This window comes from Ailuropoda melanoleuca, chromosome 7 (genome assembly GCF_002007445.2).
Source record: "Ailuropoda melanoleuca isolate Jingjing chromosome 7, ASM200744v2, whole genome shotgun sequence".
Lineage (NCBI taxonomy): Eukaryota > Metazoa > Chordata > Mammalia > Carnivora > Ursidae > Ailuropoda > Ailuropoda melanoleuca.
This window is the reverse complement of record NC_048224.1, coordinates 24794023-24809572: the sequence shown is the minus strand read 5'-3', so window position 1 is coordinate 24809572 and position 15550 is coordinate 24794023. Positions and strand designations below refer to the sequence as shown.

At 47.3% G+C, this 15550-nt stretch overlaps 1 protein-coding gene across 1 annotated transcript; it reads left to right on the top strand.

Moving 5' to 3' along the window:
• The first annotated feature begins 1206 nt into the window (after window positions 1-1206).
• On the top strand, window positions 1207-15316 carry VCP (valosin containing protein). Its single transcript, XM_002929187.4, has 17 exons — window positions 1207-1502; window positions 4844-4955; window positions 5141-5313; window positions 6424-6566; window positions 7090-7220; window positions 8135-8266; window positions 9182-9284; window positions 9926-10059; window positions 10137-10272; window positions 10631-10743; window positions 11150-11314; window positions 11401-11523; window positions 11775-11987; window positions 12176-12484; window positions 12759-12914; window positions 14340-14494; window positions 14648-15316. The coding sequence occupies exons 1-17, from the start codon at window positions 1486-1488 to the stop codon at window positions 14751-14753; spliced, it is 2421 nt and encodes an 806-aa protein (XP_002929233.1). The 5' UTR covers window positions 1207-1485; the 3' UTR covers window positions 14754-15316.
• Window positions 15317-15550: the final 234 nt, after the last annotated feature.

Genomic DNA, 15550 nt, shown 5'->3' with positions numbered 1-15550 from the left:
CTACATATACTTGAGTGGGAAGGCTCACAGCTGTCTGACTCATTTGAGGGCTGGTTATCTAAGATGCCCTCTCCCAACATCATCTACCTTATAAGATTGAGTTCTGGGTAGAAGAAAAGGCCACAGGAATCCTTGCAGTGGGTTTGGTTCTTTCTGTTGCCTAAAAGCCAGAGTCTCAAAGCCCAGGATCCTGTGCAAGGTCACAGAATGAGTGGGGCTGGGTCTGGAAGGTGGTCTGGGCGGGCCTCTCAGGACAAGGGCAGGTATTTGATTCTTAAAGGGGAGGGACAAGCAGACCTCTGAGTCTCTGTGACTCCTTACCCCAATCCCAAATTCTAGAAATTTGGGATTTGACTGTCTCAGTCAACCATGTCTGTGTGGATAGGGGGTGAAGGGTGAATTAATTTAATCAGCATGATACCAGAGCTGCTTATTGAATTTAGTCAGGGCTAGCTGGAATTTGGGGCCCAAGGACTTCAAGTCTCAGCATGCAATTTTCTTGCTGCTTTGGGTTTTGTTGAATCTCCTGTGTTCTGTGGTTGCCTTTAGATCCCTTTTTGGACTCCAGTGCCCTCCCTCCTCTAGCCATTAATATAAATACCCAGTGGTAAGAGGAAGCATGTACCTCCAAGCCCTGAGGAACTGGAAAGCCTATGGGATTAGGGTTACCAGAGGGTGCCACAAAAATAGGGTGGAGTGGATTAAGAGCTGGGGTGCCAGTCAAAGGGTTCAGAATAGCGATGGCTGGAGCCAGCGTTTTGAAGGAGCCAGGCGAGGGATTAGGTGGATCCTTGGGTTTGGGAAGAAAATGGGTGTGTAGGTTATCACTGCAACAGGACTAGACTAATACAAGGGTTCAATCCATTGTGCCAGGTTCTTCAGCAGGATAAGATCAGGAGCCAATGAACTGGAGCCAAGTGGGAGAGTCCGCCTCCCAGGGATTAAAGGCTCTCCTTTCGCCGGTCGATCTGGCCCCATCCTTTTCGTTGATTGGTCGCGAATCCCGATCCGTCGAGGAAGCGTAGTGCTGCGGCCAATTGACGTGGCGTTACTAGGCGTGTTGCATCCCTGAGGCGGGAGCCAGGCCGCAAGCGAATTTCCTGATTGGCTCTAGTCCGCGGGTTGCTGGGGAGAGGCGCGGAGAGGCGGGCGGGAGTCCCCAGGGCAGGCGCTGATTGGCTGACGTGAGAGCACCTCTCCTTCCGATGATTCGGCTCTTCTCGGTTCAGTCTCAGCGCAGCGTCTGCAGCCGTCGTTTGAGTCGGCGCTGCCGCTGCCCCCTCCCGGATCAGGAGCCAGTGTATACCGCCCGCCCACCACCTCGGTTCCGCTAGGAGGAAGCGAGAAGGAGGCCGCCTGCGGGTTTGTCGCCGCCGCTCGCCCCCTGTCCGGGAAAGCAGAGCCCCGGCCCAGTCGGTCGCCTGCCACCCCTCGTAGCCGTTACCCGCGGGCCGCCACAGCCGCCGGCCGGGAGAGGCGCGCGCCATGGCCTCTGGAGCCGAGTGAGTGTGTGCGCGCGCCCGCCCGCCCGCTGCGGGTGCGCGCACCTGGGGACTCGCCGCGCTGGGTAGGCCCCGCCGGGCCTGCCCGTGGGCGCGTCTAAGAGGTGGAGACAGGGAAGGAGGGAGAGAGGGAAGGGAGAAGAAGGAGGGGGATGAGGGGCCGCCGTGCGGTCTGGGCCTGGCTGCGCAGCCGTGCGCCCCCTAGGCCGGGCTTGCGTTGGGCCTGGGTCGGGGCCTGGGCCAGATCGTGCTGTGTCATGCAGGCCCGGCCGACCTGATTGGCTCCCAGGGAACCGCTGTCCCGTTCTTGTGAGGTCTGCGGGCCCACATTGCCGGCGTGTAGCCCCAGGGCCTTAGGGCGCCCACCTGCGATGAGGTGTACTATCCGCCGAGGGCCTTTGGTCCCCGAAGGGAGCAGGCCCCGGGGGCCCGACGCCGTATCTGGGCCCGGTGGGCGTGGACTTTGGGCCACGTGAAGGCCTTGGGAGCCGGGAGACAGGCGGAGGCCGGAGCGGGGAGGACTCGGCGAGCTCAGGGAAGCTCACGACAGCTTTTTTGGAGCTGGATGGGCCTGGCCCTTGGTTGACATCCTCACGACCTGAGTAGTAAGGGGCTGTTAGGGAAAGGGCGGGCCCTGCGTTTCGTTTCTGGCATTCTTCGTGCTTTAGGTTGGTGGTTCGCATGGGAAAGCTTTAGTCAGTTTTTCTTAATGTTACGAAATGGGGATGGGGAGTAGGAGCCTTTCTGTTTTGGGCTTATGCTAAAATTCGAATCTCAGTTGGTAATTTGCGGGCCTTCCTCGATTTCAGCCATTGTGGTGAGAAGGTTGTAGTTGCTCTAACTCTGAACACAACACGCTCCTTTCGCCAAACTGCTATGTTGAGAAATCTTGGGCCCTCCATCCCTCAGGAAAGCATCAGATAAAAGCTGACCACCTCTGCTCATCTGCCCTTTATATTTAGAATCAAGAGCTTTAGATACAGAAGAAAAAAAAAAAGCCGTCCTGTGGAAACTCTTCTATGCAAATCACTTTCCTGACTTGAAGAGAATTTTTTGAGGTGTTCCCTTTTTTTTTTAAGTCTTTAAACCGAAATAAAGTATTACTTGGGTGTCTATTTAAAAGGACCATTACTTATTAATACTTACTCTCTTAAGTTATTCAGTCAGTCATTTGTTTTCAAGACTAAAAATAAAAATTCAAAATTCTTGGAACCTGGCATCATAGATGGTTTCTAACCTCTAGGTCATCTTGATGACTCTTACCTGAACTCCCTCCAAGTCCCCTGTGGCCCATTGGAGTTCTGGAAAGGGCCTGACTCATGCAGAAGACAATGGGGAATGTCCCCAAAGAGCCTCCAGGACTGCTGTTGGCCCACGATCAGGCTGAAGCTCTCTTTTAGAGGTTACTTCCTTTGATCTTAGTAGATAGATATGGAAGTGAAGGTCTTTACCTTAAGAAAAGGGCATACTACTCATCTCCATTGCCAGGGTCAGGAATGGTAGGCAGCTAGGAAGTTTTCCTAGAATGCAGCTTTGGGATTAAAATACAAACTATGATGACTAGAGGCATCTGGTATTTTATTTTTCTCTAGCCCCAGTCCCATAGATTAAACAGGAAGGTGGGCAGTCCTTGGAGGGTGTTTTGATGTGTGGGAGAGAGGGAGAGTTGATGGGTTTAAATGGCCTTCAGTTGCTATATTGACCATGATTGTTCTCCAGGGTGTTGATAAGCTCTGTAAGAGTCTGCCTGCTATGTAGCATTGTGCCCAGAATGCTGCACTTTTAGGTTGAGGAGACAAGTTTAGGCTGAGGAAACTCCACTCTGGGAAATTAGTTTTAAGGTGATGATTAAAGATGCAGCCTACGTGAGAGGATCAGCAGAAAGCTTACAATTTTGTTAGATGAATGGGATTTGTATTTCTGTTCAGTATATCAGGACCAAAAGATGGAGAAACCCCACAACTCCCTAGCTGGTATTCTGGAGTATAGGAATCTTTTTTTCTTGTAAGTTGTGAAGATATATCCAACGAGAATACTGTTTTGTCTTGTTTTGTTGATGTATTTCCAGATCATAGGATGGTGCCTGGCCTGTAATATATACTTGCCAATTTGTTAAGTGAAGGAATAATTAATGGAAAAGATTCCTTTTTATTTCTTCATTTCCTCCATTGTCCGGTCTTCCGGTTAATGTTAGGCTTTCCTGAGCCTTAGTAAGAGAAGGTAGCTTTTTCAGAGGGAGAGCCCACTGAGTCTGGTTACTGAAGGTTGAAGATGAGCTAGGTAAGAAGTTGGTGTAAGGTGAATGATTTTCTAGGATATGATTGAAACTATTTAGAGGTTTTAAACTGAGCGTAGACTCAGGCACCCTTGGTTTGGGTGAGCGATTTGGATTTGCTCCATGTCTCAGCATTTCTTGGTTTTGACTTTTTGAACCAACACTGTGGTGGAATTACATGTCTTCGCAGAGATTTGTAAAGCTGTTTTTGAGCTTGAGCATCTTTTTGTTGGTTTCAGATCTGTTAGTGTAGTTTTGTTTTCCCCATATATTTTACTTGGCATTTCTGTGGTGTATAGAATGCTCTGGCATTCAGCTAGTTTAGCCAGTAAGGATGGTAGTGCCAATGATTTTGCTTCATTGTCCTCAGGCTTGCTTGGTGGTCCCCCACCACTTGGGGCCTCGCTGAGCCCTACAGCAAGTTGTCTTGCTCACTTCATTCTCCAAGAATGTTAAGCAAAGAAAGAGCTTATGCTTTGTTCTGCAGTGCTAATCATTGTGACCATTAATACCATGTGCCAGACATTGTGTTGAGCATTTTTCATTCATTATCTCAGATAAGACAATAATCCTCCAAGATAGGTACTGTTGTATTCGCCTCTTTACAGATGAGGACATCAACATCCAGAGAGGTTAAGTAACTTGCCCAAGATCACAATTAAGCAGTGGCAGGGTTGGGATTGAGACCCAGCAGGTCTGACTTCAGAGCCCCTTCTCCTAATTGCTGTCTCATACTAAGACTGTTGTCATTTCTCTAATTGTTACTCAGCTTCTACTTCTATTTAGTCTTCTCAGGTGATAGTTTCCTGACTCTGGGGCAAGATCACTTGGGGCCTGTACAGCTAGGATGCCAGTGCTCAGAATACCAAGAGCTGCTGGAATGGGAACTGTATGTGTTGAATGATACTCTATATGACCTTGGCTGAATATCCTTTATCTCACCTCTCTGGTGTAGGGACAGCTTCATTTATCCACTATTTCTTTCCTTAGTGTGAGTTTTTTAAAGACTAGTGGGGCCCCTGGGACTGGAGTATGTATTGGGACTAACTTCATTTTCTCTTTCTAGTTCAAAAGGTGATGACTTATCAACAGCCATTCTTAAACAGAAGAACCGTCCTAATCGGTTAATTGTCGATGAAGCCATCAATGAGGACAACAGTGTGGTGTCTTTGTCTCAGGTAAATTGGGTCCAAGGTCTGATCTTTCCTTAATGCTCTTAGCCTGAGGGCTTTTCCCAGGTTTCTTTCCTCATTTTTTTTTTCAGCGACCACAGGTAGAGTGGGGTTTACTGGGTATTCTAGCCTCCAGGGCTGCTGCTTACCCCTGGCCCAGTGACCTAAAGGCCTTAACCTTCTTTTCTCAGCCCAAGATGGATGAGCTACAGTTGTTCCGAGGTGACACAGTGTTGCTGAAAGGAAAGAAGAGGCGGGAAGCTGTGTGCATTGTGCTTTCTGATGACACATGTTCCGATGAGAAGATTCGAATGAATAGAGTTGTTCGGAACAACCTTCGTGTACACCTAGGGGATGTCATCAGGTGTGTGTGGGGTTCTTGGCCCCTCAGGGATGGGAGGCCAGAGACAGCTTGAATTATAGACAGGACCCCAGTGAAGTTCTTGGCAGCTACACATAGCAGAAGCCTCCTAGGAATGGGAAGACTTAATACAGCAGGACTGTCTTTAGGTTTTGATTCTGCCTCACTGGGACTTCAGAATTTACTTCTGCATGACCCTTGGAACAAGTTGGATTTCTATAACTTTAGTGATGCCTTTATTTATTTATTTATTTTGCCAGAGGTATAATTTATCGCATGCTAGACACTGGTTTAGGATGCCATTTGAGGGTGTTTGTCTACGAAATGATCTCACTGTTACATTGAAATAATGGCTTGTTTTGGGGCCAGAATGAAGTGGAAGTGTGGGCATAGAAGGTGAACTCCAAATAGGTTTTTTTAAGGATTTGAGTTAATGTAGGAGAGGCATAGTTTGAGTCAGACCCCTGAATAGCTTCACTCTGAGTGATTTTGGACTTAACTTTAGGCAAGAGGCTTCCCAATCTCGGAGTCATCACTAGCCACTGCTATTCAGCCACTTGTCACCTGGCCGGGAACATCTCAGACTTCTGATTATGTTTCATGGATTCTAGGTTTCATGTAGGCTTCTTCCTGGAGGTACTTAGTCACTTTGTCAAGGTGCTCTGATCACCTGGCTGAGATGATTTTTTTTCAGTTCTATTTCTTTGATCCTGACACTTGTCTGACTAAGGCCTCCCTTTGTAATACTGGGTTACTGATACAGAATGGGTCATCTTTGGATATCCCTCACTGAAGACCCTTCCTCCTGTTTCTTTATTTTGGGGCTTTACATGAGTGGGTCTTCCTTTTGGCTCACTGATGAAGAGTGAGCAGCCCCAATAGCTTCTTCTAATGGCTCCTGCTACTACCCCACCTGAGTATGACTTGTCTTAGTTCTGCTTGGCTGCTCCTTTGTCCTCACTCCCACACTACCCTCCTGCCTCTCTTCACCTAAAGCCATCCCTACCTTTTCTCTTTCACTCGCCATCAGCTCTCTGTGCCAGGCCCTTTCGGACGCCCAGTGCTTGGGGCTGCAGTGTGGTTGGTAATGTGGAGTCTGCTTGTCGTCCTCAGCATCCAGCCGTGCCCTGATGTGAAGTACGGCAAACGTATTCATGTGCTACCCATCGATGACACGGTGGAAGGCATCACTGGCAATCTCTTCGAGGTATACCTTAAGCCATACTTCCTGGAAGCTTATCGACCCATCCGGAAAGGTGAGAGATAATTCTAGGGACTGAGGTTAAGGTTGGTTGTTTGTAGAGCTACTTGGGAGTAAACCTTGGAATGTCTTTATCTCATTCTCATGTATGTGTGCTTACACATATATTCTGCACACGTGCTCATGTGTACTCTCTCTCTCTTCCTGCCTCCCACTCCCTCTGTTTCCCTACTCCCACTACCTGCTTCAGTAGAGTAAGCTATCTTCTCTTTTGTCCCAGAAGGAGAACTTGGGCACTTTTGACTGTGTCACAATCCAAAGTGGGCAAACCTTATAGGCTTCAGGCCAGAGGCCAAAACCTGATGTACCAGAAGCCCAGAAGCCCTCTTGAGTGGCAGAGGGACTCTTCACAGCTTAGCTTTCTCCTCTTGCCTGATTCTTAATAAAGTGGAGGTGGGAAGGGAAAAAGAGCAATATCTAGTGAATTTGGCATTTTAGACTCCAGGTACTGATGAGGAATTCTCACTTGCTCTGGTGTTTGACCTCTCTGACTGCACTTGTGCTAATTGCTCTCACAGGAGACATTTTCCTTGTCCGGGGTGGAATGCGTGCTGTAGAGTTCAAAGTAGTAGAGACAGATCCCAGCCCTTACTGCATTGTTGCTCCAGACACAGTGATCCACTGTGAAGGGGAGCCTATCAAACGAGAGGTGAGTTCTCTCCTTCATACCAGTACCCAATTTCATGATTACAAAGTGGGGCAGTCATGTGATAACTACTAAAATTGGGTGGGTGCTCTTTGGGGCCCCTGGGTGGCTTAATTGATTACGCATCTGACTCTTGATTCCGACTCAGGTCATGATCTCAGGGTTGTGAGATCGAGCCTCACTTCGGGCTCTGTGCTAAGCGTGGAGCCTGCTTAAGATTTCCTCTCTCCTCTCTCTGCCCCTCCCCACCTCTCTAAAAAATAAAAATAAAATAAAGCTGGGTGTTCTTTGGAACTAAGCTCCTTTCCAGAGGTGGAAAAATCTCTCAACTATTCATTTTCAGACCTATGTGTTTCTTAGAAGTATGTGATATCAGTGATTTTTAAAATCTGGATTGTTGGGATGCATTCAGCTCTGGTCATGATCTCAGGGTTCTGGGATCAAGCTCCGTATCGTATCGGGCTCCTCGCTCAGCAGGGAGCCTGCTTCTCCCTCTGCCTGCCACTCCCCCTGCTTGTGGGTGCACGCAGGCATGCGCTCTCTCTCTGATAAATAAAATCTTTAAAAAAAAAATAAAATCTAGATTGAAGCCAAAAGATGTTAAGTGGTTGGAATAATTTTTGTAGAAATGACATTGATGATGGCCTCCAGACTTCTTCCCATTTCCCGGAGTTTCCAACTTTAGGTCTTAGGGGAGCCCTTCCCAGTAATAATACTAAGGACAGTGTGAAAGGGAAAGGCTATGATAGAAATCTTTGCTTTGGGATTTTTAGAGTTGTCCTTTGAGTCAGGATCCCCTTAGAGGAAATCATAGAACAGATTTCTCTACACCAGATTGTAGAAGGGTTTGGAGAAACTCAACTTTTGCTGATATTAATATTCCTGCCTTCATTTTTTCTTTGTCTCCCCATATTCAGGATGAGGAAGAATCCTTGAATGAAGTAGGCTACGATGACATTGGTGGCTGCAGGAAACAGCTGGCTCAGATAAAGGAGATGGTAGAGCTACCCCTCAGACATCCTGCCCTCTTTAAGGCAATTGGTGTTAAGGTGAGCATCCTGGGCCCGGTGGGACATAATCTCGGCTGGTGATTAATGAAGACTCAGGTTCATTCTTTATTGCGTATCTTTTTTTTTTTTTTAATAGTCCTTTAAAAATGTAAAAACCATTCTTAACTCATGGACCCTATAAAAACAAATCTCATCGTAGTTCGCCAACTTGTCTATAATAGTACCGCCTGATAGAAGTAGAAGTTTCAGGAAATTTGCAATGTGAAGGGTCCTGAATCCAAAACATTTGGGAACTGCAGATCTACAATGTAACTTCCTAACTGTTTGCATATCATGGGGCACACTGAAGATGAAATTACCCCTTTCTCTAGTGTGTACCATGCAAATAATTTTATCTTCTGTGTGGGCATTTCCCATGTGCAGCCTGTAAATGAGGCCAAAGAAAAGACAGCTTCAAAGAGGAAAAGTTGTGGTTGGTGGTAAGGAAAAGCATTCCAATAGGTTAATAAATCCTAGAGGGTTGTGATTACTGGAATGAGTGAGCCTCTGGCAATACTCTTTCTTAGATGGGTAAGCTAGTCCTGGCCCTTCTGTCCAAAGTCAAGCCCTTGGCCTAGTGGCCTCTTGCTTTTTTGTAGTCTCAGGATCTTCAGACTTAGCCACATTAGAGTTTCTTAGGGTGGTTTCTGTGCTGTTAGTCTTCTATGCAATGTATAATCATAAATGTCAGTTTTCTGATCGTTATTTTCTCTGCTAATAAGAGGAGTGAGTATGGTCTGAAGTAAACTGTTTTCCTAGCAGTTAATGCTGAGAGCTTATTCTTAACTGATGTCAGGGTCGAGCTCTGATTCTCACCCTCTGTAGATAGAGCCACAGTCAGACCATCTTAGAGTGGGTGGGGTTGGGAGAAGGTAGGACTCTGAACCTAATCATATCCTCTGTACTGGTCCTCAGCCTCCTCGGGGAATCCTGCTCTATGGACCTCCTGGGACTGGGAAGACCCTAATTGCCCGAGCTGTGGCAAATGAGACTGGAGCTTTCTTCTTCTTGATCAATGGTAGGAGACTTGGTTCACCTTGTGTTTGGCTGGACCTTACTCTGAGCTGAGCACGATCCTGTGTCATGAGCTGGAGAACTCATGGACATGTTTATTTGCACACATGCCCTTGTGTATATTTCATCATCTTTCTTCTGCTGGGGTACATTACGAACAGATAAGCAACAAGGGGAAGGTATTGTACTCTGTTGCCCCCTGATCTGTCCCCTCTTGAGAAAGATTGTAGAAAGGCTGAAGACATTTAGGGGGAGCAAGTTAGAATGAGAGCTCAAATTTTGTCTGCTAATTTATTTGAGAGGGTTTAGGGGAAGACTGGTTGAGAGCAGCTGGCTCCTTGAAAATGATAGAGGTACAGTTGGTGTGTTGCTTCTGCTCTGACCAGAGGTCCCAGAGCATGTGCTTTCATCTTGCCATTTAGAGCTTGACTGTGAGATAGGTGTTGTGAGTTCCTTGGGTTCTCTCCAGCCTAGTTTGGTGGCTGTCCTAGGATAGTGTCTGGTAGAGTCTGTGAGAAAGTAGGCAGAGGTTACCACATTTTCACACAGCACCTGTCTCTGGGCTGGGCAGATAAGAGTTCTGGTTTCTTTTGTGATTGAGGAAGGATATTGTTTTGTCATTGTTTCTATTCTGTATCCTTGCAGGTCCTGAGATCATGAGCAAGTTGGCTGGTGAGTCTGAGAGTAATCTTCGTAAAGCCTTTGAGGAGGCTGAGAAGAATGCTCCTGCTATCATCTTCATTGATGAGCTTGATGCCATCGCTCCCAAAAGAGAGAAAGTAGGAACTTAGCCGAGGGGATAGTGGGGGTTGAAAGGTCCTCACTTCACTTCTGACCAGACATCCTGTCCTGACAGACCCACGGGGAGGTGGAACGGCGTATTGTATCACAGTTGTTGACCCTCATGGATGGCCTAAAGCAGAGAGCACATGTGATTGTCATGGCAGCAACAAACAGACCCAATAGCATTGACCCAGCCCTTCGGCGATTTGGTAAGGACCCCAAATTTCTTTCAGCCCTGTTCTTGCTCATAGGGAGACTATAGCTTTACTGAGCTTAATATCTTTGATCCCATGCCTGTCCTTCATTTAAGTCACCTAATCTGAGGTTTTCTTGAAGCTCCTTGCACTGATAGGGCCCAGGGGTCCTTTCTCTTAACCCTGTGTCCTGTCTAGGGTGACCAGCCATCCTGGTTTGCCTGAGACTGAGGGGTTTCCCGGGGCATAGAACTTTCAGTGCTGACACCAGGACAGTCCTGGACAGACAGAGGTGGTTGGTCACCTAAGACCTGTCCCTTCTTCCCTCTGGACCAGAAATGAGCCCTGTCTGTGTTCACACACTGTCCCGCAGGTCGCTTTGACAGGGAGGTAGATATTGGAATCCCTGACGCTACAGGACGCTTGGAAATTCTTCAGATCCATACCAAGAACATGAAGCTGGCAGACGATGTGGACCTGGAACAGGTGGAGTGATGCTGATGGCTGGCCCTGAGTTAGGATATCTGTTTCCAGGCAGTTAAAGTGAACTGGCTAGGGACACAAGCTTAAGATGTAGAGACTGATTTTGATTCTTGGGCAGGGGAAAGGAAGTGATCTGAGTTTGAATCCAGGGAACTGGAGTTGGCGTGTTTCTCTGTTGACACCACATTAGAGTAAACCAGAACCTTGGGGTCAGCTTTATTTCTAGGCCTCATGTCTAGGCTTAACTACTTAAAACCCAGCCAATGAAAGAACTGCTAGTATCTGTACAGGGAGATGGGAGGACCCAGAGATAGGAGTCATGGGAAGGGGCCAGGATTCTGTAGTTTCTGAGCCTCCTAAGGCAGCTAGGTCTTAGAGACAGAGTAGAAAGTAGACCTTTTCTCTGCAGGTCGCCAATGAGACTCATGGGCATGTGGGCGCCGACTTAGCAGCCCTGTGCTCGGAGGCTGCTCTTCAAGCTATCCGCAAGAAGATGGACCTCATTGACTTAGAGGATGAGACTATCGATGCTGAAGTCATGAACTCTCTCGCAGTTACTATGGATGATTTCCGGGTAAGGACTGCACCCCCATCTCAGGTACACACACATGCATTTTGACCTTTCCCTTGGCAAATCTCATCCCCAGTTTTTCTTTTTAGTGGGCCCTGAGCCAGAGCAATCCATCAGCACTGCGGGAAACTGTGGTGGAGGTACCACAGGTGACCTGGGAGGATATCGGGGGCCTGGAGGATGTCAAACGTGAGCTTCAGGAGCTCGTCCAGGTAGGGTAACTTGGTCCAGAGTGAGTCACTGCTTCAGTATGTTGTAGGTGGCTTGGGGTGTTGGCAGTTGAGTACAAGAATTGTGAGAGCATAATTCATGAACCTGCTGTTCTCAGTTTGGAGGCACGAAGGACCCTGCCCTTAGAGAACCTGATTTTACACCATGGGGTGGTTGGGAGGGATGCTGCTGTTTGGTTAGGTTTGTTTCAAACTATGGAGGTATGTCGAACCCTCTTTTCTTTTCTTTCTAGTACCCTGTGGAGCACCCAGACAAATTCCTCAAGTTTGGCATGACACCCTCCAAAGGAGTACTCTTCTATGGACCTCCTGGCTGTGGAAAAACCTTGCTGGCCAAAGCCATCGCTAATGAGTGCCAGGCCAACTTCATCTCTATCAAGGGTCCTGAGCTGCTCACCATGTGGTTTGGAGAGTCTGAAGCCAATGTCAGGGAAATCTTTGACAAGGTGAGCTACAGCAGCTGAGCTATCTATTTACTTGTTTGGCAGCAAGGTAGCTGTTTTCTTGGGAGAATTGAAACCATCTTGTTCTGGCAGCTCAGCTGGAGCAGTGAAGGTCACTTTAATTTCCTTTCCTTCTCAGGTCTGAGAGACCCAGTTGTGTTAATGTTTGAGTCCATGTGTCCCTCCCATAGGCCCGCCAAGCTGCCCCCTGTGTACTGTTCTTTGATGAGCTGGATTCAATTGCCAAGGCCCGTGGTGGTAACATTGGAGATGGTGGTGGGGCTGCAGACAGAGTCATCAACCAGATCCTGACAGAAATGGATGGCATGTCTACAAAAAAGAATGTGTTTATTATCGGCGCTACCAATCGGCCTGACATCATTGATCCTGCTATCCTGCGACCTGGCCGCCTTGATCAACTCATCTATATCCCGCTTCCTGATGAGAAGTCCCGTGTTGCCATCCTCAAGGCCAACCTGCGCAAGTCCCCAGTTGCCAAGGCAGGTGCAAGGGCATTGGTGATATGGACTTCTATGAGTGCTCGGCCTAGTGTGGCATTTGGTTCCCGGAGAAGATTCTGTTGGGGATATCTGGGGTTAGGGTGGTAAAGGAAAGATGGAAGATTTGAAGGTGTTAATATAATCCAGAATCAGGAGTAGAACAGTGGCGAAAGATGGCACAAACTGAAATTAGGAGTGTGTGGGTGGCTCAGAGATCAGTGTATTACAGGGAAGGAGAGGCTAAATGCTAAGGTAGCTCTATTGCTTCTTTTAGGATGTGGATTTGGAGTTCCTGGCTAAGATGACTAACGGCTTCTCTGGAGCTGACCTGACAGAGATTTGCCAACGCGCTTGCAAGCTGGCCATCCGTGAATCCATCGAGAGTGAAATTAGGCGAGAACGGGAGAGGCAGACCAACCCATCTGCCATGGTGAGTCTGCATCTTTCCCCCCATATGTGTCAGTTGTGGGGAGCCAGGGGCAATCTCTACCATGCTATAGTATAAGGTTTTCGAAAGATACCTTATAGATGCCCTGTTAGTTGGGCATCAAAAAGAATACTGAGTATTAATCTCTTCAGTCTGGAATTTTAAAGGCTGAGAAGAGATGGGTAGTCTATATGCTCAGCCTGAAGGAGGCTCTGTGAGGGAACTCAAAGTATAATTGTAACATAAACAAATAGGGTTTAGAACCTAGGATCTATGGGCCTGTCCTTTGGTGGTACATGGACCTCCTGAAATTAAATGCAGAATTTGGGGGCGCCTGGGTGGCTCAGTTGTTAAGCGTCTGCCTTCGGCTCAGGTCACGATCCTGGGATTGAGCCCACAGAGGGCTCCCTGCTCAGTGGGAAGCCTGCTTGTGTTCCCTCTCTCGCTGTCTTTCTCTCTCTGTCAAATAAATAAATAAAATCTTCAAAAAAAAATAATAAATGCAGAATTTGGGCTGTGTATGTAAGCTTCATAAAGACAGAAGTCTGTATCATCTTACATGTTTCCTAGTGTATCTTGGCACCATGTTAGAGACTTCATGAATGAATAAATAAATGAATGAAAGGCTTTTTTTAATCTTTTGTAGGAGTTCTGAGATATTCCTTCTCTCCCCCGTGAAAGCTTTGTAACTATTGATATACTTAATCCTATGGAGCAGTTTCTTAAGTCACAGCAATCGGAGTGGCTTCTTAGTGGAAGAAAGAGAGTTTGAGTTGGGTTATGAAGGGAGACTATAAAGGCTAAGGAAATAAGCAGCCCAAATAACTGGCTCAGGAAATAGGATTGCGGGAATTGGGGAAAACCTGAGTAGATTTAAGAGGGCGTATGTTACTGGAAGTGAGGCCACTAGGTAAGGTGTAATCTGAATGTGGTAGGCACTGAAAGTTATTTACCTAATCTTTTTAAAATTTAGATGGTTTGGGTTTTTGGTTTGTATTTTTTTTTTGGAAACTATTTTTAAAGCTTTTTTGAGATACAATTCACATGTAGTAGAATTCACCCTTTTGATGTATACTGTCTCCATGCATCTTGACAAGTGTATTTAAGTTCTGTAACTATTAACCACAGTTTAGATAAATTTGTGTCATCCCAGAAAGTTCCCTAATGCCACTTTAGTCAGCTTCTTTCCACCCTAAGCCCTTGGCAACCACTAATGTGATTTTGTCTGTACAGTTTGGCTTTTTCTAGAATGCACTGACAGGTTTTTAAATAGGGCACTGACTCAGTTTTAGGAAGATTGGCCTTGTAACTTATTCAGGTTGGATTAGAGAGAGGAGACAGTAAGGGGGGGGGTGGCGGGCAGGAGGGCCAGGGAAGGAATCCCGGCTGAACTTTAGCCCTGGTGGTCTGTGTTTACCAACCCTATAGGAGGTAGAAGAAGATGATCCAGTGCCTGAGATCCGCCGAGATCACTTTGAGGAAGCCATGCGCTTTGCCCGCCGTTCTGTCAGTGACAATGACATCCGGAAGTATGAGATGTTTGCTCAGACCCTTCAGCAGAGTCGGGGCTTTGGCAGCTTCAGGTAATCACGTTACAGTGGGCAGTACTTAAGTTGTTTTGGGTAACTGTACAACCAAGGTTGTGGGGAGTCCTAAGGAGTCTCACGGGTTAGTTGGAAAATTCTACACAGGCTCTGTCCTAACTCTCTTTTTTGTCTCTGCTTTTGTGCATACAGATTCCCTTCAGGAAATCAGGGTGGAGCTGGCCCCAGTCAGGGCAGTGGAGGCGGCACAGGTGGCAGTGTGTACACGGAAGACAATGATGATGACTTGTATGGCTAAGTGGTGGTGGCCAGCATGCAGCGAGCTGGCCTGGCTGGACCTTGTTCCCTGAGGGTGGGGGCGCTCGCCCAGGAGGGACCAGGGGTGTGCCCATGGCCTGCTCCATTCCTCAGTCTGAACAGTTCAGCTACAGTCAGACTCTGGACAGGGGGTTTCTGTTGCAAAAAAATACAAAACAAAAGAGATAAAATAAAAGCGATTTTCATTTGGGAGGCAGAGAGTGAATTACCAACAGGGAATTGGGCCTTGGGCCTACACCATTTCTGTTGCAGTTGGGGGCAGTGCAGGAGACATGTGTGGGCGTGAACCAAGGCACCACCACCACTCCCCACAGTAAAGCATCTGCACTTCACTCAGTGCTACCCAAGCCCTCCCTTCTTCCCTCTACCCAACCTGGGCAGGAGGATGAAGGGCCACAGTTGCTGGGTGTTTATATAGAAAGTAGGTTGATTTTATTTTACATGCTTTTGAGTTAATGTTGGAAAACTAATCACAAGCAGTTTCTAAACCAAAAATGACATGTTGTAAAAGGACAATAAACGTTGGGTCAAAATGGAGCCTGAGTCCTGGCCCCTGTGCCTGCTTCTTTTCCTGGGAAGGGCCTTGTTCTACCCCTTACTGTCAAGGCACTCTTCAAATGTGAAAAATTAAAGTAAGATTGCACCCTCTTCCTCTTCTGATTGACAGCGGTATGAACTGCCACCTTGCCCCATGTCTGTATTATCACTGAATAGGACTTCAGGGGAGGGGCTGCAGCCTGCCTGATGGCACTCTAGTTGTGTTTGATGTGGATGGTA

Excerpts from the sequence above, each read along its gene's own strand:
- VCP (XM_002929187.4), top strand. Across the intron at positions 5,314-6,423 it reads CACCTAGGGGATGTCATCAG|CATCCAGCCGTGCCCTGATG; the intron begins GTGTGTGTGGGG and ends TGTCGTCCTCAG. Across the intron at positions 10,744-11,149 it reads ACGATGTGGACCTGGAACAG|GTCGCCAATGAGACTCATGG; the intron begins GTGGAGTGATGC and ends TTTTCTCTGCAG.